General features: G+C 53.4%; 6 protein-coding genes across 6 annotated transcripts; 3 read left to right on the forward strand and 3 right to left on the reverse strand.

Moving 5' to 3' along the window:
- Positions 1-454: 454 nt before the first annotated feature.
- Positions 455-3318, reverse strand: INS49_012354 (uncharacterized protein; the record flags this gene model as incomplete). The annotated part of the gene is made up of 2 exons (XM_043173058.1): positions 455-3092; positions 3170-3318. 2 exons carry the CDS (start codon positions 3316-3318, stop codon positions 455-457), a joined length of 2787 nt encoding a protein of 928 aa, XP_043022355.1.
- A 968-nt stretch (positions 3319-4286) lies between these two features.
- INS49_012355 (uncharacterized protein) lies at positions 4287-5865 on the forward strand (the record flags this gene model as incomplete). The annotated part of the gene is made up of 4 exons (XM_043173059.1): positions 4287-4524; positions 4608-4897; positions 4971-5076; positions 5132-5865. The coding sequence occupies 4 exons, from the start codon at positions 4287-4289 to the stop codon at positions 5863-5865; spliced, it is 1368 nt and encodes a 455-aa protein (XP_043022356.1).
- Positions 5866-7049: 1184 nt separating this feature from the next.
- On the forward strand, positions 7050-11543 carry INS49_012356 (uncharacterized protein; the record flags this gene model as incomplete). The annotated part of the gene is made up of 3 exons (XM_043173060.1): positions 7050-8018; positions 8092-10442; positions 10499-11543. 3 exons carry the CDS (start codon positions 7050-7052, stop codon positions 11541-11543), a joined length of 4365 nt encoding a protein of 1454 aa, XP_043022357.1.
- A 1098-nt stretch (positions 11544-12641) lies between these two features.
- On the reverse strand, positions 12642-13543 carry INS49_012357 (uncharacterized protein; the record flags this gene model as incomplete). Its single annotated transcript, XM_043173061.1, has 3 exons — positions 12642-12989; positions 13039-13445; positions 13504-13543. The coding sequence occupies 3 exons, from the start codon at positions 13541-13543 to the stop codon at positions 12642-12644; spliced, it is 795 nt and encodes a 264-aa protein (XP_043022358.1).
- Positions 13544-16918: 3375 nt separating this feature from the next.
- Positions 16919-17761, reverse strand: INS49_012358 (uncharacterized protein; the record flags this gene model as incomplete). The annotated part of the gene is made up of 1 exon (XM_043173062.1): positions 16919-17761. One exon carries the CDS (start codon positions 17759-17761, stop codon positions 16919-16921), a length of 843 nt encoding a protein of 280 aa, XP_043022359.1.
- A 1018-nt stretch (positions 17762-18779) lies between these two features.
- On the forward strand, positions 18780-21689 carry INS49_012359 (uncharacterized protein; the record flags this gene model as incomplete). The annotated part of the gene is made up of 4 exons (XM_043173063.1): positions 18780-18828; positions 18892-19420; positions 20352-20887; positions 21451-21689. 4 exons carry the CDS (start codon positions 18780-18782, stop codon positions 21687-21689), a joined length of 1353 nt encoding a protein of 450 aa, XP_043022360.1.
- Positions 21690-21828: the final 139 nt, after the last annotated feature.

Raw genomic sequence — 21828 nt, forward strand, 5'->3', positions numbered from 1 at the left:
TGCTTCCAAGAGGACCACAGCGGAGATCGATCTACTGCATAATCTCTTTGCGCATGTAGTCATCTTCTCCTCGTTACTGCCATTTTTGGGCCAAGTGCTAGGGACTAGATTGCAAAAAAAGGTATAGGTCTACATTAATGGCTTCCATGTTCGTGGGTGGGCGAGAAGATGAGGTCAAGGAGTACAGGGAGGGCAAGCTCTTTCACTCGCGAATAGAAAGCCAAGGTGAAGCCTCGCGGCGGAATACCCGAGGGTCTTTATCTAAAGATAAATCTTTTGAGAACACTCACATGATGTTCCACGTGGTGATATCATTCATACTGTGCTGCATCTGTACAATCGTCGCAATGCTTTCCCGACACCGTGCCAACAGGCCAAAGCCAGTACACGGATGACCTTGGAGTCTGCTCCGATGCTTGCCACAATCCCACCCCGGGTATCTTCTAGCTATAGTTTACAAAGTCTTTGCGGTACTCAGAGTTTCGCTCTTGACCGTCTGCGACCCCGTCGCCGAGGACGCAGTCTTGGACCTCTTGTTCCGCATAGGCTGGTACGCGTCGTTGAAGTTCATGGCGACGCCCAGGAAGCGCATGTCCACGTCGGGCTGGTATGCCAGGTCCCCGAGGAGGAGGCACAGCCTCTTTTGGAAGCCCGTCGCCAGGTGCCTCAGGCGCTCCTGCAGCGCGGGGAGCTCAGAGACGACGGTGCTGCCGAAGGACGCGAAGGGGTCCTCAGTCGGGGTGTCGACCACGGGCGTGTTGGGGTACGAGCCCCTGGTGCTCGTCGCGACGGATGCGGATTTCATGTGTTTCGATGGCGGGAAGGGTGGTTTCCGCGACGTGGCGGCTGTGCGCACGTCCGCCTCCTGTCGTCGAGTAAACTCCGAGACGGACCACGAGTACAGGCCATCCACACATTCCCGATAGGAGAGCATGCTGTCGAGGATGACCTTTAGCTGTGTCATGTAGTCGCTCCTGTCTTCCATCTCCGTCATACCGGGCGCCACGTACTGCTTCCTCTTGGCGCCCAGTAAGCCCTTGTGCGTGATGTTGCTGAGGAATTTGTTGTGCGCCTTGATCAGATCATCAAGCGTGCAGTCGTCTTTCGTGATGCCCTTCTGCAGTTCATCCCAGCTGGATTCAATAACTTCAAAAAGGATATAGTACTGCAGCTGGCCAACGAAATGGATCATCTCGGCGAGCACGCCTCGGGTTGATTTCCACGTCTCGAGTACAGACGCATCGGTAGACTGGAGCACGCCACGTGCCCCAGTCATGCACTTCCGCCAGGTAGACGAGAGCGCGAACTCAACGCGTTTGATCTTCCAGAGGAAATTGAAAACTTTGAGGTACTGTCGGTTGCCAAAATCCGTGATAACCACGTCGATGGGCGCGTCGACTTTGTATTCCAGCGTGAAGCAATCCCAGCCTATGTCGCCATGTGATAGCTGGAGCATACGTGCGTCGAGGCGGCGAAGCACCTCGGACGAGTCGTATTGCGCGTTGGAGCCGCGTATTGCGTGTTCCAACTGCGCTGTGAGGGTGTGTCGGTATTGTGCACCTGCTGGGCGGTCGAGGTTCGCAGCGAGGGATTCCATCAGCAAGGCGATGAAATCGCCTTGGCCGAGAAGGAGGTAGCTTTTGAGCGCCCTCAGATGGTCAAATAGGTGGAATTTGGTAGTCATCAGGTCCATCAGACGCTTCATGGTCGTCTTGTACGCTTCATCAATCCAAGCCTCGAGGGTGGCTGTGTCACCGTATCGAAGCTCCTTGGAGGATGATTTCGAGTAATCGTCCACCCATTGTGCATCGCCACAGCTATGGCGGATGAAGTTGAGAGACTTGCCGATCAGAAAAACTTTCTGGGCGAAGTCGTCGGTTATGATGCTTGGTATCATGCCCTTGCAAACCTCGTACTTGTCGTTCCAAACACTACTTTGGCCGCGAGATTTGAGGTCCAGGCGATCCTCATCATTCGGGTCCTGCTCTTTGACAAAGAACTCTTGATATGGATCTTGTAGCTCTCCGTCATATATCCAGTGTCGAAGGATGTCGTAGAATGGCCGTGTCACAGAGCCGAGTAGTCGCTCCGCAAAAGCAGCAACAATGGGATCTCCATGTGAGGTCGAGAAGCCATGGATGAGTGAGATGAGCTGCCCACCTTTCTTGCTTTTCGATTCCTCGGCAATCAGACTCAAAAGCCGCAGTCCCATCGTCGCCTCTCTGGTCCATACCACGCACCGTTTGAGTGTCACCCCTGCAATGCCTATTCCACTCCTCGGCGCACCCTCGTCCAACGAAGACAAGGCTCGACGTATTTGAGCTTCCAATGTCGCAACCAGGTTCAAGTATGACCTGAGCTCGCCATTGATGGCAGCGCGTAAACTCTGCCCCAGCAGCCCGCCAGCAGGTGATTTCACCCATTCCACAAGTCCTTTGTAGAGCAATGATGGCTCAGCCAAGCTATGCAGCAATGATATTAGAGGTGGCGGCAGTGTGGGAGGCAGCTTTAGTGTGGTCTCTTTGGTGAAGGGCAGCGTAGTTGAGGATAGGCCCTGTAGAGTGAAAGGTAGGTCCCTCAGCAATACTGTCTCGGGAGGGTCCAATTCGACGTGGTTATCTGCAAGTAGCTTGGACTTGAGAGTCACGTCTCTACTGCGGCTCGGCTCCTTGGCCTTGTCCTGATCAAGCTCAGCCGACTCGTCTGGCCCCTTCCTTGCCTCCTCCGAGGGAAACTTCCTCAGACCCTCTGGTTGGAAGGCTTCCTTAAACTGGTCGTCGTCCGTTCTCGAAGCAGATCTTGAGGACTTTTGGGATATCTGGGTCTCGCTGCGACGTAGCGCCTCGACTCTCCTGTTCTCGGCGACCTGTCGTAGGGTATCAAGGGGCAAGGCCTCGTCAGGGTCCGGCGAGTCGGCGAGCTGGTAGAGTAGGTACAGGATTGCCCATTTTTGCTGTAGCACTGGGAGGGTCAAGAGGCGGGTGTACAGGTGCGTGAAGCGAAGGGCAGCGCTTGGGTCGGTCTGGACAAGTTTCTTCTTGATAAGGTCGTGGGCTTGGTTCGCATCGGCGGCAATGGCAGCGGATCGGTTGCTGTCAAAAGCAAGACAAAATGAGTCGACAGAGCCCGGGAAAGAAGAAGCTGGAGCTCGTGTACGGATTAAACATACTTGTCCAAGATCTGATGTGCCAGCTCTATGTGGTCATCGACCGTCTCCTGCACGAACTCGCGGTCCTCCTGCCTATTTGCCTTTGGGATGATGTGCCCTACCAGCTGCTTGATGCCGGCGTCGATGTGTTTCTGGGGATTGCGAGACATGGTCGCATTTTGACTGTAGCAGTCGAGCGAGGGCGCGAGGGGCCGTGTAATTGTTCAGCAAGGGGTTGTGAGGTTTCCGACGTGGGTAGCAGGGTATTGGTATTCTTGGGTGAGGGCGCCGTCGACAGCGAAATCAAGGTGGGATGGATGTTGATGTCAGTATGAGCCCCAACGCGCTTTATTACGCGACTGACCTGACCTGGCCAGCCCTGTAGTGCCAGCCGCAGCCGTGGAGGCAGATCCGATGCGCCTAGCCTCGGCTCCGTGGAGCAGTGTTGCCCAGGTACTGGGCTCCGAAGTGTTTCTCGTTGGGCTCTTGTCGACCCGCGCATGTAGTCTATGTATCTACTGGATGAACCAGCTCTTCCGCTCTCCTACTCTCCTCTACCTACCCTCAGCTCTGCATTATTGCACACAGAACAAGTCCACCATGTAATCCTCTGAACTGCTCCATTAATTTTATATGGTCTTGAGCTGCAGAGGGGAAAATAGACCTGATCTCGAAGCACGTGGAGTGGGTCAGGGGCGCTAGAGCGTATGTGCCTACCCGCCTACGTACCTCGACTTTCCAATCCCCTGGGGGCACTTGGGTGCTGCCACCAGCGCTAGCGAACCGGCGTCCAGAGCGCTGGGCAGGGTTTCTGCTGTGGGCACGTCCGTCTGCGACTTCACTGCCAGGACCGCAACTCAGATCCGACCTCACCCCATCGTCAGCGCCGAAAACCCGCATCGATTCGACGGCCGCATCCCATCGAAATCATCATTTTGAATCGGAAATGAGGATCGCATAGCACCCAGCAGCCGCCTGATGCCCTCATGACCGAGTTTGCCGCGTCGCGGTACGGAGATTTCCTGCACGCGACGTCGCTGGCGAGCCTGTAGGACCGCCCACCGCCCACCGCGCGCAGTTCCGCATCGCATCGCAGTACCAAGTACATACACAATCCACCACCACAGCATCGCCCAAAATGCCCGACATCAACCCCGCCGACCTGTCGTCGCGCCCAGCCGTCAACCTCACCACTCCAACCCTGTCCAACAAGACAATCACCGTCTCGACACCCTCGACCGCCGCAAAGCCCATCAAAACCAGCCAAATAATACCCGCCAGGATCGACCTCGAGCCCATATATGCCGCCCTAAAGTCCGCAATCGGCAATGAGCAATGGGCCATTTACAAAGAGGCCACAACCCAATTCTTCATCGGTCAGCATACGCACACGCACATATTCCCACCCATTGCGCAGCCTGACCATGCCAATGCAATGCTAACTCTTCCCATCGCACAGGCCGCCTCAACCAGGCCGAGTACTCAGAGCGCATCGATCCCATAATATCATCTCAACATGGCGACAAGGAACACCTGCACAACCAGCTCCTGGCTGCCCTATATGCCAATGTCACCCGTGAGATGCCAGACCAGGGCCTGGCACCATGGGTTAGCGCAAATGACAAACCTGCCATCGGCACAGGGACCAAGCCCGTGTCTGGTGATGCTACCGAGCGGCGCCTGAAGGGGCAGGTCATGCAACTGCCAAGCCGTGACCGCCGGCGCATCAAGGATATCCAGCAAAATGATGTGTGTACATATCTCGGCATATTCATTCATGCTGCGTATGGAACTTGTGCAGTGCTGACGCCATATATTGCAGTTCGATCCCTTCGAGTCCCTCGCTGGCATCTTCGCGGAGCACACGATCAAATCAAAGCGGCCCAGGCTGGCTGAAGAAAGTGTGGCCAGCAGCGGCCTGAACATGAGTATGCCGGAGAACCTCACCAGGACAAGTGCACACGCTGACAAGTTGATACTCAGACCGGGAACAAGACATCAAGAAGCGATACCTCAATCCTTTGGGCCTGGAGTCTGGCGAATTTCCCGACGGGAACTATACCGACTCGCGCATGCTACCCTACTGCTACGAGGCCGGTCTCGAGTCCGCTGCGCCCGACGCTGCGCAATTGGTCTCCGCTGCCACCGAGTCGTTCATCAAAGAAGTCCTTACATCCGTATTCAGTCGAACACGCAGCAATGGGCCTGGCGATTCTGGCAGTGCTGGGTTTGGATCAACGTCAAGCTGGATACAGACATACAAATACAAGAGGCAGCTCTCGAGGGAAGAAGATGCGGTCATGCGCGGCGAGGTCGCGCGGGACAAGTGCGGTTTGCTTCCCATCGAGTCCAAAGCGGCGGGCGAGAGAGGCCCTCTTGGCATTGCGGACCTTCATCTTGCACTCGATATCGCGGATTGCGGCATGTCTCAGTTTCCTGTTATGGTCAGGTCGCTGCTCAACGGATACCGTGATGGCGAGCTCGAGAACATGAACGACCACTACTATCTGGATGGCCGAAAACCCGCGACGCCGAACGGCGTGGATAGTGACATTGCCATGGCTGGAACCCGAGAGGACACTAAGCAACAACTCCCCAACGGGGTACCGCATGACGATGCGATGGAGATCGACGACGAGTACTTCTGGGCCGGCGCGAACGAAGAAGATTTGGAAGGTTTGGATGCCGTCCTAGATTCCATCGGGGCCAGTGGTTAGCAGGCCTCTTGTCGTTCAGCGCATCGTGCGACCGATCGATTTCTTCCCAAAGCGAAGCGAAGACCTGGGTGCACTAGAGTGAGCTTTCCATGCAAGGCGCCGGCGTTGAAGACTGGCGCTCCATCTTCATTTTTGTGTTTGGCGTTCATGGACGCATTACAGGGGCGGGGGCAGGAGGTGGAAATTCTCGTATTGGGCTGCAGAGCGCAGCTGTCTGTACGATGCTGTTTGTGTATGACCGGTTTTCTTGGATCATAACGGCGTTCCGGGCAGGGCCAGTGCCCGCGGGTCAATTGGGCGGTGACAAAAAGTTGCTTTTATGGACGATACCCATAGAGCCCTCAAGAAGAGTGGAGAGGCTCACCGAAATAACACCATCGACGTGGGACGGCGGCAGACGCGAGGTTTTCGTGACTGTGGTGAGCTTGGAGACAAGGAGGCGTGTTCATCGGCCAGAGCTGCTCACTGAGCTCGGCATTGCAGTGGTGAAATGCAGTTCACGGACTGTATGTACTCTTTGGCGCGCATCATCATGGTAGAGATTAAGGACTGAATAGCACAGGGAGCATGTCGATAAGTAAAGGATCCAGCCCACGGTGTGGACGCCGAATACTAGGAGCCAGTAGGGGCACACGTCACGGAGAGAGCACAAATCAAACACCAGAGTTTAGACAGTCAATGCAGCAGTAGAAGAGCCATTCCTTATGTGTATACGAGATCATTGCGATATGATATGCATTGCTGACCGCAGCTCGCCTCTTGGCACTGCCTTCTGCTGTGTTGTACCGTCTAAATGAGATATCCTCGTAGTCTATGTAATAAGCGTGCACCTGTCGGACTGTGTTGGTGATCGACAACTGAGGCGTCTGCAGGGATCAAGCTCCCCACTGTGATGGAGCTGCCACCGCCCCTGCCAGACCCCCTGCCATCCCGCTACCCCTGCCACACCCGCTCTAAACACGCGCAGCACTTTCCCGCAAACGCGTCGCGTGTAAGTCTTTCAGTATAACCTGCATCCCCTGCCTTGCACCACACACACAACATCAGTCACCATTCCCAGCACGTATTGACCTGTCTGACATTTTACACCCGAGGGACCGATCAATTGATAGAAGCATGTTCTTTCCATGATTTTAGTACACTTGGGATAGCACTTATTGATCTCATTCTTCCCTCAAGCCACAATGGCTTCCTCGCAGCCAACCTCTCCCGTCCGAAGCCCCTCTCCTGACAGGTTCGAGCTGTCCCCAAACTCCAAGCTGAAGAAACTGCTGGCGGCCGTGGACAGCGACTCAGATGAAGATCATACTCGAGTGCCCACGAAGACGCCTCACTTTGCTCGACGCGCTTCCCCTACAGCCAGCGATCGAAGCAACGACGCGCCCGAACGCGCCTCTAGTGATGAGGATGCCCAGCCGAGAGGTCGGATCGCGTCCCGGATGCAGAGCGGTCGAGACGACGTGAGGGCACGTGTGAGGGATATGCTGCAGAACACAGACGCCAAACAGAGCCGGACAAACTCCGATGATGTCGAGATGGCAGACTCGGTTGCCGCTGGGGCACAGGGAAGCGACAGCGAGGATGATATTGTTCGGCCCCGAGGCCGACTCGCGTCTCGTATGCAAGGCGGCGACAGTTCGACTGACCAAGGCACGAGGCCCGGCCCGGAGGAATCAGCAGCAGAAGCTATCGGCGCGGATCAACCATCCAACGGCCTTCAAGATGCCGAGATGGCAGATGGTGGTGCGGATGATGAGGAGGAGGCAGTCTCCGCAAGGCCAAGGAAGCTCAAGCAAAGACAGAGGAGAAGCAAGACCCCGGAGTCCAACCTCGGGACACCGCAGAAGGAAGCATCACCTGGTCTTTTCGTCACGCCATCCAAGTCGCCAACCTCGGCACAACCATCGAGCCAGGCTGAAGGCTCAGCAAGTGACGGGGATGTTCCAGTCCTCAAGAGCAATCGCTTTCAAGCCCTGGTCGAGAAGAAGCGGAATGAGCGCCTAGCTCGTGAGGCCGAAGAAGCCCGGAAGAGGGAAGCCCGAGCCGCAGCGGCGGAGGAGCTCGGGGACGACAATGACGACGACGTCTCAGACATTTCGGATGATGAAGGCGGCCGCAAACTTACCCAAACACAAAAGGGCAAAAACGCGCCCGTCGCGGCAGGCCAGCAAGAAGGCTCTGGAGGAGATGAACCGCGAGACGCAACGCATGCAGCGCGCAATGCAGCTTGCTCACGAGGCCAAAACCAAGAAGAAGATCACCAAGGCGACACTGTTTGAGCGGTTCAACTTCAACCCTGGCGGGAATGCAACAAAGGAGAAACTGCAGAGCTCCAGCAGACCTCAGACACCTACCTCTGCGAAGAGCACAGACGCAGAGATGCGGGATCCAGAGACACCTCCCAGTTCACCTCCTGCACGAGTCGAGGACGTCCTGGGAAAGGATTTGGTGGGCTTGCAGTCGCAGGCCGGGGTTCCTGTTCCCCAGCCGACCACTGCTAGAATTGAGGAGCAAGCTGAAGAAAACAACGACGACTTCCCGGACCTCATGGACATGCAAGCTTTTGCACGCAAACCTGTTGACAAGGGCAAAGGCAAGGCAGAAACACCAGAACTTGACACGAAACGGACCTCAAAGCGACAAGTTCGAATCAAGCTTCCTCCGATGCAAGCATATCGAGTTGACCTGGGCACTGGGAGCAACCAGGACAGCGACGACGACGATGACTTGGTCATCCTCGACGCAAAGAGGAGCAAGCTCGACGCCTTGTTTAACCGAGCCCCGAATGACAAGAGCAAGGAATCGCGCTCACTTTACGCTCTCCGACAACTCGCACATCTCGACTCCCCAGAGCGCAAGGCACACAGAAAGACTGATAAGGCCGCCATGACTCCTGGCGAACTGCAAGCGTACCTCAACCAGCGAGCCCGCGACCAGGCTAGGCTCGAGAAAGAGAGACGTATGGAAATGCTCAGGGCAAAGGGCGTCCATATCCAGACAGAAGAGGAACGTGAGCGTGACCGGGAGCAGATTGAAGACATGGTCGCCCGCGCGAGACGTGAGGCCGAGGAGATTATGGCCCGCGAGAGAGAAGACGCGAAGAAGGAGAAGCGGGCCTCCGGCAAAGTCGACCCGCTGGCTTGGGATGAAAGTGGCAGCGATGATGACTACGTTGCGGAAGGGGAGAACGAGAGCACTGCCGAAGTGGAATTGTCAGGGTCAGAAGAGGAGGAAGACGACGACGCGATGGTCCTGGGAGACGATGCCGTCGACCAAGACGACGACGAGGCCGGAGAACAAGAACGTCTCAACCAGGGATCTGCTGCTCGGCCTTTCGTGGACGAAGATGCAGAAGACGACAGTGCAAGTGAGGCTTCGTCAAGCGGTCTTTCCTTCGTCGACCCGGACGAGGAGGAAGAGAGGCACCGGTGGGGAGCATCTGACGAAGAAGCGGACGAAGCTCCAGCGTTCGTTCAAGCTCGCCGCCCGAAGAAACCTACTGCCATTGTTCCCGACGACGAAGCGGATGAGGATCAAGCACGCGCTTTTGTTCAAGCTCGCCGCCGGAAGAGACCTACCGCAATCATTTCCGACGACGAAGATGGCTTAGACGTCGAGGCAACACCGAGGCCCAAGGCTCACCCAGCTACCTTGACACCTGCGCCCAAACCGAAGGCTGTCGAGTTCACTCCGGCTCCGAATAGCGCCTCCCCCGAGGTACCACAGTCAGTACTGAGGTCGGCCAATAAAACCTTCATTCCCGGGCTGCCTGTGAATGCCGGAGGTCCTGCTGGTCTCGGGCTGACGCAGATATTTGCGGGCACTATGGACAGTCAGGCAATGCCATTCGAGGGGTCTCCATCGCAGCCTATGCCCACGTTCGACAATTTCCCCGACTCGCAATTCTCTCAGAAGGCCAATGATTCAGCGGACGGCATGGTACTTGACAGCCAGCCGGTTCCAGCCACTCAGCAGAACGAGACGCAGGCGGGCGATAACGAGTCGCAGATCCAGTTCAACTTCTCACAATCTCAAACGCACGGCCTCGGCAGCCTCTTGAGGGATGATATCATGACCCAGGCTTCTGATCAGATGAACCCTACCCAAGATGATGGTTTCCAAGACTGGACGCCCCTCAAAGAGAGATTTGTAGAGCCACCATCGGCGACCGCGGACACTGTCGTGCGGGACCCGAGCGAGGCTGTGGATCTTTCCCACCAATCTCCCCTTGTGCAGAAGCGAGGCCGACTCTGTAGGAAGGCGGCCGTTGCCTCGGACGAGGAGGAGGAGGTTGACGGGGCTGATTCCACCACCAAACCTAGTGCCTTCAACATCCTGCAAGATGCTGCCGCCAAGGAAAAGAAGCGGAAGGAAAGGGAGGACTTCATCAAAAAGAAGAGCAAGGCCAAGGAGATGGTTGAAGAGCAGGCCGAGGAGTCGGAAGACGAGTATGCCGGGCTGGGTGGCGTAGATGGCGAGGACAGCGACGATGACGATGCTGCGTCTGTCCATGAAATGATTGACGACAAAACTCAGAATAATCAGGCTGACGGCCTTGAGCTAGCTAAGTTCTATGCGTAAGTCAAACGCTCAATGCAGATGGAGATTTGGGACAGGACTGACAAGAATTTAGTGACCGCGCCCGAGCCGACGATGAGAAACAAGTCGACAAGCTGTTCAAGGACATCACGACGGGCATGCTTCGCCGCAAGCGCGGCGCAGGAGAATTCGACCTTGATGACGAGGACGATGGCGGTGAGGCCCGTCGGCGCATGAAGAGACGCCAATTCGCCAAGATGCAGAAGGCCCTTTTTGCGGACGAGCGGATCTCCAAAGTTGCTGAAAACCCGCGTAATCAGGCTTTCATGCGCACCATCGAAGACATTGGTAGCGACGAGGAGATGGACTTTCTTTATGAGCCAGCTCCCGGTGACAACAAAGACAGCCAAGAGGGCTCACAGGATAATCAAGCACAAAGCGCTGCCTCTGTTGTGCCAGATAGTCAGCCAAAAGCTGCCGGTACTATGAGCGCCCCTCCCAAGAGGGCGCCGGCGGCCGAGAGGCGCACCAAGACTGGCAAGAAACCCTCCGATATTGGCGAGATCCGCGAGACCTTGTCCAATCTCCTGGACGAGCCAAGCGGGAACTCCATCATCTCAGCCACCGACTTTGGGTCCGACAGCGAGGAGGAAGGCGACGACGAGGACGACGGCGGGTCCTCCAACAAGGAGAATGCGAACCCGCGGCGTTCGCGCGCCCGGCACGCAGGCCAGGTGGTCGACCGCATCACCCTCAAGCGGCAGGGCTCCTCCAACGTGTCCACCGCGTCCAACGGCGGGCGCCTGGCCTTCGCAGCGCCCAACTCCAGCAGCGCGGGCTTCAAGGTGCCGGCACTGCTGCGCCGAGCCACGACTAACTCCCTGATTTCCACGGGCTCCTCCAGCGCGTCCGGGAAGGGCGGTGCCGCTGGGGCCGGCAGCGCGGGCGGGTTCGGCGAGGACGCCAAGATCAAGACCAAGGCCGGCAAGAAAAGCGGGATCAGCTACCTCGCGCGGGAGAACGACCGGCGCAAGGCGGTCGACGAGGCCGAGAAGCGCAGGGAGCAGAGGAAGTTCCGCGCCGTGGAGGGGCGGAGCAAGGTTGTTGGTGGGCTCTTTAGGGCTGGCAAGTTTGAGTAGGGCTGTGTGGCTGTGTCATGGATCTAGATAATGGATTCCGAATGGTTATGAGAACCGTGTTCCTCTCTTTTGAGCAGTATGTTGGACAGGATGCGGTTTCCTGGTTGAGTTTGGCGTTTGTTAGCGAGTGTATTAGCATGGCATAATGGCATTTCAAGGTTGTTTGATGCTTGTAGGGCTGTTTTGAGCATTGCGTCCAAGAATTAATACCTAGGTAGTCTGGAAAGATACAGTCTTCAAACATCACTACGACCCCCAGATTGACTATCTTTCACATATTCACTGCCATCTGTTGTTTCCGTAAGCATCGCTTGCCCATTGAACTGCCTACCTTGGTACCCAGGATGTTGACCAAGTATGAAGGCGCCAGGTCTTGCATGAGATGTGAGGACTCAGACAAAATTTGATAATTCCTGCTTCAATACCACATGGGACTGGACCCGCATAGCTGAACAAATACATGATTTTTAAGTTCTATTCACACATCTCTCCCACTTCTAACTTCGAAATCCTCTCTGACTGATCACGGCAGTTGACTTCTGCACAACCGCACTAAATATGCTAATCTCTGCCTTCCTCAATTCTCAATGTAGGTTGCTGCTGGAGAGGCCGCAATTCCATTTGTTCATCTTGCCTCACAGATGTACTAGAATTTTCAAAGTAATCATGCGTAGAGAATCCAGGACTTGGGGCCAGTGAATAGGCAACAGGTCGGTAGGTCTTGTACGAGTCCAGGCAGGTGTGTTTATGCATAGTGTTTGAGGAATCCTGCTTCAAGTTGTTTTGTCTCAGGGATCCTGAAATTTATACCTCAGAAACCCAGCCCAGCCCTGCCAATCATCTGCAATGTCATCCCAAATTTAATGCTGGATCTTACATTTTGGAAGGACAAATTGACTATGTAATAATTCCCTTGGGTCGCCTCGGACTTTTGAATGATGATAGCCCTGGTGTTTTATGAGAGTTGTGGTCTGAGTAACACCATTAAAAGTCCTTATTTTGTATTAGTGGCTATCACGCTATTATCCTCTTGGCCAGAAGCATACAAGTTCTCCTATTGCCCAAATATCATCACAACACACACTTATCTACTACTGTTCAAGACGTAGCCATGTGCGCCCCTCCGTTGACGTGGAATGTTTGACCGGTCATCCACTGCGACTCGGGAGATGCCAGCAGTGCCACGACGCCAGCAATATCGTCCGGAAACCCTGGCCGTCCCATCGGACTCATGCCGCTTACTTTCGCGTCAATTTCCTCCGCGGTCAGATGCTCTCCCCCAGGGAAGTAATCCTTCGCAGCCTCGGTATACATGTCCGACTTGATGCCTCCGGGCGCAATGCAATTAACGGTGATCTTGCGAGACCCAAAGTCAAGCGCAAGACACTTGACCATGCCAGTGATAGCTGCCTTCGAAGCCGAGTACAGCGCGTGACGCGGGACACCCTGAATGATATCAGTAAGTCACTTCAGACTAGCCGCACTTGATGCTCACCCAAACCGCAGAGATCGACGAGATCAGTATCAAGCGCCCTCCCTCTTTCAAGTACTTGTGAGCCTCCTGGGCCACGAAGAACTGGGCCTTGACATTGACAGCCAAGACTCTGTCAATCTCCTCTTCCTTGACATCTTCAAGGTTCCCAAAGTGCTCAATGCCGGAGTTGCTCATGACAATGTCAATATGTCCAAGCTCGGACACCGCTTGCCGGAACAGGTTGGCGATTTCTTCGCGCTTGCTAACATCGGCTCGGATGCAGATTGCTCTCACACCTTGCTTGCGTGCGGCCGCCGCGACATCTTCGGCCGGACCTTGCGAAGAGACATAATTGACCACGACGTCAGCTCCGAAAGCTGCAAGCTTAAGTGCGATGGCTGCTCCGATGCCACGGCTTGAACCAGTGACTGTGTGGATGTTAAGATGTGTTTTCTGGGAATAACCAGGTAAGAAGATAGAACTTACCAACGGCGACTTTGCCAAGCAGTGGTTGATATTGACTCATTACGATGATGCTTCCTTGTTCTTCGGGTTTCAAAGTTTAACTTATTCGTCGCTGATGTCAAGAATGATAATGTTGACGACGCATTGAAATTGTTCCTTGGCATCAAGGGGAAATATACATATCTTGCGTGTATGTGTGTCTGTTCAATGCGTGTGCACAGGTTGGTAATCCGCAATTAACTTGGGGCAGGGAGCGGACGCGAGTGCGCGGGCGCGAGGGCGCGAGGGCGCGAATGCCGATTGGCATCGTTACGCGGCATTCATCTGGCCGCCCTTCCGATGATATTAGCGTTTGACTTAGTCCGCAAATTCTACCCAGTATTCCCTTGAACAACGTTTCGAGGTTCATCGTTCAGCCAATTGTCGGCTCTTGGGGAAGCGTTCCAGCCACTCACGAGCGCAGGTTTACATCAAGCTTCTACATCACTTGTTGCTGCTGAGTGATAGCCCGTCGCATCTATGCTAGGGTAGTCCTCATGGCTTCGAAGTCTATGATGCAACTAAAAGGTGCCCATTGGCCGGGAGGAAGGTTATGGGCGAACACCGATAAGCAGCCTGTGACCAGCTGAAAACACCCACTAGCTAGTAGAATGATGACATGCGAATGGCGAGAACTGAGACCAGCGCATATGTTTGCTGGGTCATCTAAGTGCTTGGGTCATCTTTACCTGTGGCATCATGTATACCTTGAATTTGAGCATAAGCTGTCAATCCAGTGGGGACCAGTAAAGTAGAGAAACAGAGGCGTGGAGTTATAAGCGTTGTCTCACTCAAACTTGCGCGGCTGTGTGCCAATGGTGCCCTCTGCAGCTCTGCTCTGGACTCTAGGAACAGTGACATGAACTCGCATATTTCCTGACTTGAATAATGCTCTTAGGTGTGGTGAGGCCTGTGGGCTCCCTCGCTGCCTACTCCTGAGTCCTGCTCAAATTTCTCTCCAGAAAAGTGTCATTCTTTCATGGAGGTGTTGGCCAGACTTGGATTCACTACTCAACGTAGAGATGTTCTTTGAGTGTGCTAAGCTCTTTGTGCGAAGAATTAGCACCTTTGACAAAGTTCCTTTTAGAAACCACCCGGCTTCAAATTTTGCCGGTTAGGCCTATTGCGATACTACATCCGAAAGGACATAATTATAACAATTATACAATGCTAACAAGCAGATGTGTGCTGGGCCGTGTGTAGGTATCAGCCCTTTCACAGCCTGTCAAAGTACTATTGTCTTCAGCGGCTGAACAACACGGCCGGATTACAAAGGTATTCAACAAATCTACTGATCTCGCTGCAGGAAAACCAATGTCCATCAACAAAGCCAATGACTGCTTGTAGATCAATTCGGCTATCTCAATTGAGTGAATATATTGTCAATAACTCTTCTTTAATTACCACATTGTCTGTGGGCTCAGTATGGCTTAACATTAGTTTTACACTTCTGCTTTGTTTACCATTCTGAGTTAAAGTCTCACTATCATCCCACCCAACAACCCACCATAGCCTATCATTAAGGTATTGTCTGCGTAAGTGTTGGCTATGATCCTGGAACGTCCAGACTTACTTGACGGACCATAGCCTATCATTAATGCATTGTATGTGTAATTATTGGCTATAGTCCTCTCACGGCAGACTCAAGTGAGCATGAGTTCCTACACAACGTTGTTGTGCCTATGTTGTAAGCCATTATACTCCTCTACAAGGCCATTGTACCTATTGTGTAATCCATTATGCTTCCTTGTAACCGTTGAAAGCAGGGCTATTCTATTGGCCTCAGCACCACAAGGTGACAATGGCATTGAATTATGGCTACCATGTATATATAAATCTAGACTAAAATCACAGTCATTGCCATTTCCGATCTTCCTCACCACCCTGGTACACAAGACCGGATATATATACACCTGCTCTGACCGCTACAATGTGCTACACGACGACGGTAACATACGACCTTTGCGGCCACTCCAAACGCGAGCCTCGCCAAAACGCCAGGTGCGCGGTCGGGATCATCTATCCTTCCACGCAATTTCATTGGCGCGAACCCGAAGGAATCGTTCACCGCGATGGCATGTGTGTGCTCTGCCAAACTCGTCTCCGCAGGTATGGCTGTTTGAGTCCTAACCAGCTTGACCAGCTGAGTCAAGCCACGGGCTCTATACCATCCTCAGCTGCAGGTTCAGCTCGTCCCAGCCTCAGCGATTCCGTTTAATCCAGGTAATTCAGACCAACGTGAAGTTGTCGGCTAATTCCGACGGCCGTGGGCGTTAATAAAGAAGCAAGAATCATAGAACGCCAGCAACAAGAGAGATTCCATTTGGATGAAAGACAGACAGACTGACTTTATTTCTTAGCAATACTAACCCCATATCTTATAGCGTACTAACTATATAGCACCAATCTCTACCAGCACTTGTGTCTCAACAATACTAACCATGTAGCATCCAATCAGTCCATCAGTCCAAGTCGATATCGTCTTTGGAGTTTCCAATTATTTCGAGTAGCCATACGAGAGTTCATTAAAGAAGATCGAACCATCCAACTGACTATACAGGGAGAATGCCCGTAAGCTTGAAATTAACCTCAGGTAATAAGCAATTTAACGACTTGTTCGAAAGAGCCCGTGCTAAGAATTGGGGGAACGACCACAAAAAACCTGAGATCGACATACCTCCCCACATACCCAACCTGTACAGTAAAATCAGCGCTGGTGGTGACAGAACAAGACTTCAAGCGATTACCACGGCCCGCGAAATACCGTAGAGCAGCAGAAGATAAGGAACATCAGCAACAAATGGCTGAAAAAAAAGCCCTTCCATTCATGCGGTGTTACTCAACAACATAATTCAGTTAACTTAAATAAACAATATATACTACTTCAGAGAATAATTATGTACACTTCCAGCAAGCTATAGATCCCACAATTGCTTGATATTCAATAATAATAACTAGCCTTCCGTCCTGAGTTGCATTCTTTCCATCCCGGCTTTTCTTTATATATTATTTGTATTCTTTGGGTTCCTCCACTGAGCGCAATGACAGTGATTGTCCTAATGGGATAGGAGGCCTAGCATTTCATAGGCAATTCCCGTCATTTGCGTTATGCAAGGCTTAAGACAATGATTAACTACGGCATTTCTTTATCCTTTTCATCTGAGTGACTGTTTAGTTGATTAGTATCTTCGGAGCCATACGCTTTGTATTCGGCATATTATGATACTTATGAATTCAACTGTAGAGCGTTATGTGTATTGCCAAGGTGCATTTAGCATGGACAATGGCAGATGGACCTGGTTTTGATACAATAGATCATCTTATATTTGATGCTGGGCAACAATGACCTCTATACGTTCTCCGGAAGGAGCAGTCATCTCGAAGCTGCTAAGTCCATTTACGATACGGAAGTGCGCTGAAGCAGAGTATCATCCACGTCGACGGACGCAAAAAAGTCGAGCCAGTCGATATTACAAGGGTAATCTTCGCCTGTGAGCCCAGTGATTTGGGCAGAGTCTCCGCGACTGGCTTGTTGTCCAATGTCGGACCCTCTTCCTTCGACGGTGATACAATTGTCGGTTGGTCTGTCGGGCTCATCGTGTCTCGTGGTCAGCGGGCTGAAAACCGCATGAGCAATCGGCTGAAACCGGAGCATTGCATCCTGGGCCAGCGGCCAGGTCCCTCCCAGGAATTTCAGCGCGCTCAGCATCAACACAACTCTTTGGCGGCACTGCTGTGTCTGCTTTGGGCTGATTGTACCGGAGCGGCTTGAGGCGACGGCAAGTTGCACGGCGCACCCCAGGACAAAGCCGCACAGGAGCAACGGCGTGTGACTTTCCTGGAGCCATGGGATCGTCGCAAGGTTGCAGATCCCTTTCGAGGCCGCGACCGACTTGATGATGTGCAGGCCACATGTCTCTGTTCCTTGGTTGCCGCCTCCCAGGCACGTCACGTCCATGGCGCGAGGTGCGGATAGGGGCAGGTTGGTGCGCGGGACATGCAGGAAAAGGGTTGCGACTTGTACGAGGAGATGGGCCTGCAGCAGCATGTGGTCGACTTCTCCGCTCGTGTCGCAGGATGCCTTGGGCGAGTCGAGGTTCCAAGTGGCTATGGCTTGGTCTCCAGCCTCCAGCTCGTCGGGGTCCAAGTCACCGCCCATGAGGAGAGGGCACACACGGCGGATGATGACGGCGGCGTGTATGCGGTAGGAATATGATGAGAACTGGGGCGGCGTCTGCATAAACACAACAGGCTGCCGGACCAGCGCGGAGCAGGAATACGCTACATTCGAGGCCTCTGGTACAATACATTTACACGGTGGGTCATACCACGTCGTAATCAAGAATATATCACATCCAGTCTCGTCCCGGAGAATCTCAACGAAAAGTATAGGTCACCTGATCGTATTGTTGGTATTAAGTTCCTACACAAAAACCGTCGACTTTCAGACCGTCACCATACCACCACCAGACTACCAGATTCTTAACTGAGATATTCAGTCTACCCTTCAGGCAATGTCTTCCCAGACTTGAGTCAGCAGACTTTTACATAGATTGATTCCTTCTTGAAAGGCGAACGCAGCTCTTAATCGGCCCTAGTAAATTCCCAAGACTCATAATGCGCCGACATGTTCAGCTTAGATCTTGTGCATCCAGAACCAACAGCGTGGATGGTCGGAATTTCAATAACGCGACATCTCTTCCCAGCTTTGCTAACATCTTCCCTTTCCCATAACTTGGAATCCTGCACTACTGGGAGTAATGCAGAGTTTCAAGCCATCTTAGCTAAGATATGGCGGCATCCATGGTGGAGCTGGCAGCCGATGCTGTATTCGATATTCCAGAGTAATCTCCGTAGTTCAAAAGAAACGCAATGCAGCTCACATATTACGTTCCAGGCCTAAGCCGATCGACTTTCAGAGCACGCGTTGCGAGATCGGTTGTATAAAGACGAGTTCAACTCGTTGGTGACGCTCTTACTGCTTTCTGAACTAGAGCATTCCCAGCTTACCAGACACGTCTCAAAACGGCTTTGCCAGGGTTCTTGAACCCCTTCATGAACCATGCCGTATGTACATCCATGAGAGACGCTTCAACTATCGGGATGCTGACTGCCGTCTTCTTGTAGGAAGTCCGACGTCACCCAGGAAACTGCTCCTTACTTCAACCTTGGTCTACATCGGTGGCCGTTGAGCACATCCTCAGCAGATTGTCAGACATGGCTTGATCGCGGATTACTGTGGGCGTACTCTTTCAATCATGAAGAGTCCCTACGTTGCTACGAGCGCGCTGCGGCATGTGACCCATCGTGCGCCATGGCATTCTGGGGGATAGCGTTCGCGTCCGGGCCAAACTACAACAAGGCGTGGAGAGGAGATCACCAAGCTCCAACTCCCGGAGGACCGCGACCTCTACAGCGCCACGACCGCGACGATCCTCTACGCCCAGGGCGTCGCGTTCAGCGCGCTGGGCCGGGTCCCGGAAGCCGAGGCCGCCCAGAAACAATTCGAGGCAGCAGGCGCGAGGGTCCCCGACAGTCGCCTGAACAGTATCCCCTGTAAGCAGGCAGACGTCTTCGGCGTTGCCTCTGCCATGCTCGGTGGCGAGCTGGAGTACCGCAAGGGGAACTTCGAGGTTGCCTTCTCGCTCCTCAGGGAGGCTGTCCAGCGCGAGGATGCCTTGGCGTACTCTGACCCGCCACCGTGGATGCAGCCTGTCCGCCATGCCCTAGGAGGCTTGCTGCTCGAACAGGGCCGCGTTGGCGAGGCGGAGCGGGTGTTCAAGGAGGATCTGGGGTTTGCAGCGGACTTCCCGCGCCGTCGGGCGCATCCCAACAATGTTTGGGCATTGCATAGATTGCATGAGTGCCTTGTGAGATCCGGTAAGGCCGATGAGGCGTTGTACGTCCAGGGGCCACTTGACATCGCTTTGGCATCGGCTGATGTCTCGATCACTGTTTCATGCTTTTGTCGCGTGAACAAGGAACTGAAGAAGAACGGGTGCTGTACCTAAGGAAAGAAGCAATGTACTGTCTCCCCGCCTAGCTAGCTCCACAACAACTTCGCGAGTAACAAAGGCTTGTCAAACTATTGGTCATGCATAGTATCTCGTAAGATGGTGGGTCTTGAAGGAACCAGATTCTCTTCCCACTTGAAAGGTATCCAGACTCAACCACTGTTCTACTGGGGAGTCCTGTTCAAAGAGGCTGCCTAGGTGTCCAAACGAATTCCTGAAGTCCCCTATGATGAGAGCACTAAATCTATGAACACTCTCAATGAGTTGAATTCCGTCTGCAGTATTTGAACACCCCTCTTTCAATCCATATGAACCTTTCCAGGGTACTGATTAACTTGGAGGGTGAGAATTGAGACACGATTTCTTTCTGTCATGGATTCGTAGGTGAAACGCCTGGAGTGGGGAGGCTCCCGAAATTGAAAATATGAGGTCCCTGGGTATGGATTTCGACGATCTTTTAAGGGCGGATATTGTCCGGCTCAGGTAGTTGTATAACCAAGAAGATCATTTCAGAGATAGAATCCGGTCTAAAACGGCAGTGCCATTCCCTCGCTCTGGATACGTTTCCAAGAGGATATCTGAAAGAGTATGATCATTGTCATACCTAGGCAGGTCTTGCTGTCTGTTTACTTGGGCCTCAGGAATACGGCACACAATGGAATTGGACTAAATTACAAGAACCAATAAGCCTCGAGTATTAGGCAACGTTCTGCTTCGACCTTTGATTTGGACTTACTGCGAGCAAATCCAGAGCACATATAACCCGTCGTTGCCAGTCCTATCTTTGGCTTCCACGAGGGCATCAGCTAATCCCAGACCTCAACTGTACGATCTGGACACTGAACACCTCAGCGACCTCGATTCTGCTGCCCTCATACTGTCGAAAAAGATGTGTGTCAACGTTCAGCCAATATGCAATGCCTGCAGTACCAATGCCAAGGAAGTTGAGCTCCACGAATGCATTTTCCGCGACTGTCAATACCCCGAGGAATGCACACGGTTCCTGAGCCGCCGCGAGCTTCTCGAATGGGATTGCGATACCCCGGGTTGCGGTCTTAACATGGAGAGCATCGACGATAGGCTCGCTGAGATTGATCGAATGCTTCGTATGGAAATAGACCTGCCTCTCAGGCCAGCCGAAGGCGACTCCCTCGGATCCCATGACGACAATCACGACGGACAGGCCAGTCCAAACTTTCATGGTTTCGACGGGGATGGCACTTCACTCGCACGCGACGAAACAAGAAGCGCCACTGGAGTCAACATCACGCCCTACGACGATCACACCCCCAACGACAGCGTTGTTGCCAACGGAAATGTCTCTGCCAACGACCATGTTGCTGCCAACGATAGTTCTGCGACCAATGAAAATGCTGTCGCCAACGAAAGCGTCGAAACCGTGTTTGATCCGGATTCTGTCGACCTGGATACATTTCCCAGGTGCAGGCACTGCTTCTTGTGCAGGCGCCGATGCGACGGGCAAACTCCTTGCGACAAGTGCCGGCAAAGGCGATGTCCCAGGGCATGTCGACCTATCACCGTTGAGCTTCTGAGGCAATATCCTGCCCGAGCTGAACGGGTCTTGGAACTTGCGAGGAGAAACGGAGCCAGCTCTTAGAACTGGGAGGGAAGTTGTGAGAAATATCTCGACAGGCTCACGATGGCACAAGGTGGAGAGAGCATATGGAGGACGGTGTGCTTGGAAGGCCTTCGCCGCAATGACCACTAGTCTGCCAGCCACCACATCAAGTTGGCCCCAGTAACCCGAAATCAACAACAAGCTGGGCTTTTTGGTGGGAAACGGCCGTGTGTGAGTGGGGGTGTGCGTGAGTAGGCACATTGACTTACCCTGGTCGTTGTTACAAGGTTTAGTCTATCACGAATTCAGATTTGCTGATTCTTTTCTTGTCTACAGGCGCAATGGAATGCTTCAACGTCCTTCACCGAGGCTATTGGCCTGCTGGGTCTGGGATTGGGGTTTACGTCCTGGCCCTGCGGATCTGCAAGACCAAGATCATCGTAGGTCTCCCCTCCGATAAGGATGAGGAACTGCGCGCGATAGACGGGGGCGACGGTGGCTCGGTGGCGCGGCGTGAAAAGGCAAGTGGGCCGTGGTTTCGTTCTCGTCTGGGAAATGAACAGGACCTTGCATAGGAAAGACTTGAGGAGAGAAGGGTGGGGTGAGGAGGGAGGCAGACAGACAGACAGACAGCAGCGCAAAATTAGAGCTGGTGTCTGTGCCGCAAGATATCTACTGGGTGTCTTGTGCTATAACAAATGAGAATCACAGTGA

Source organism: Diaporthe citri, assembly GCF_014595645.1.
Source record: "Diaporthe citri strain NFHF-8-4 chromosome Unknown scaffold_6, whole genome shotgun sequence".
Classification (NCBI taxonomy): Eukaryota; Fungi; Ascomycota; class Sordariomycetes; order Diaporthales; family Diaporthaceae; genus Diaporthe; species Diaporthe citri.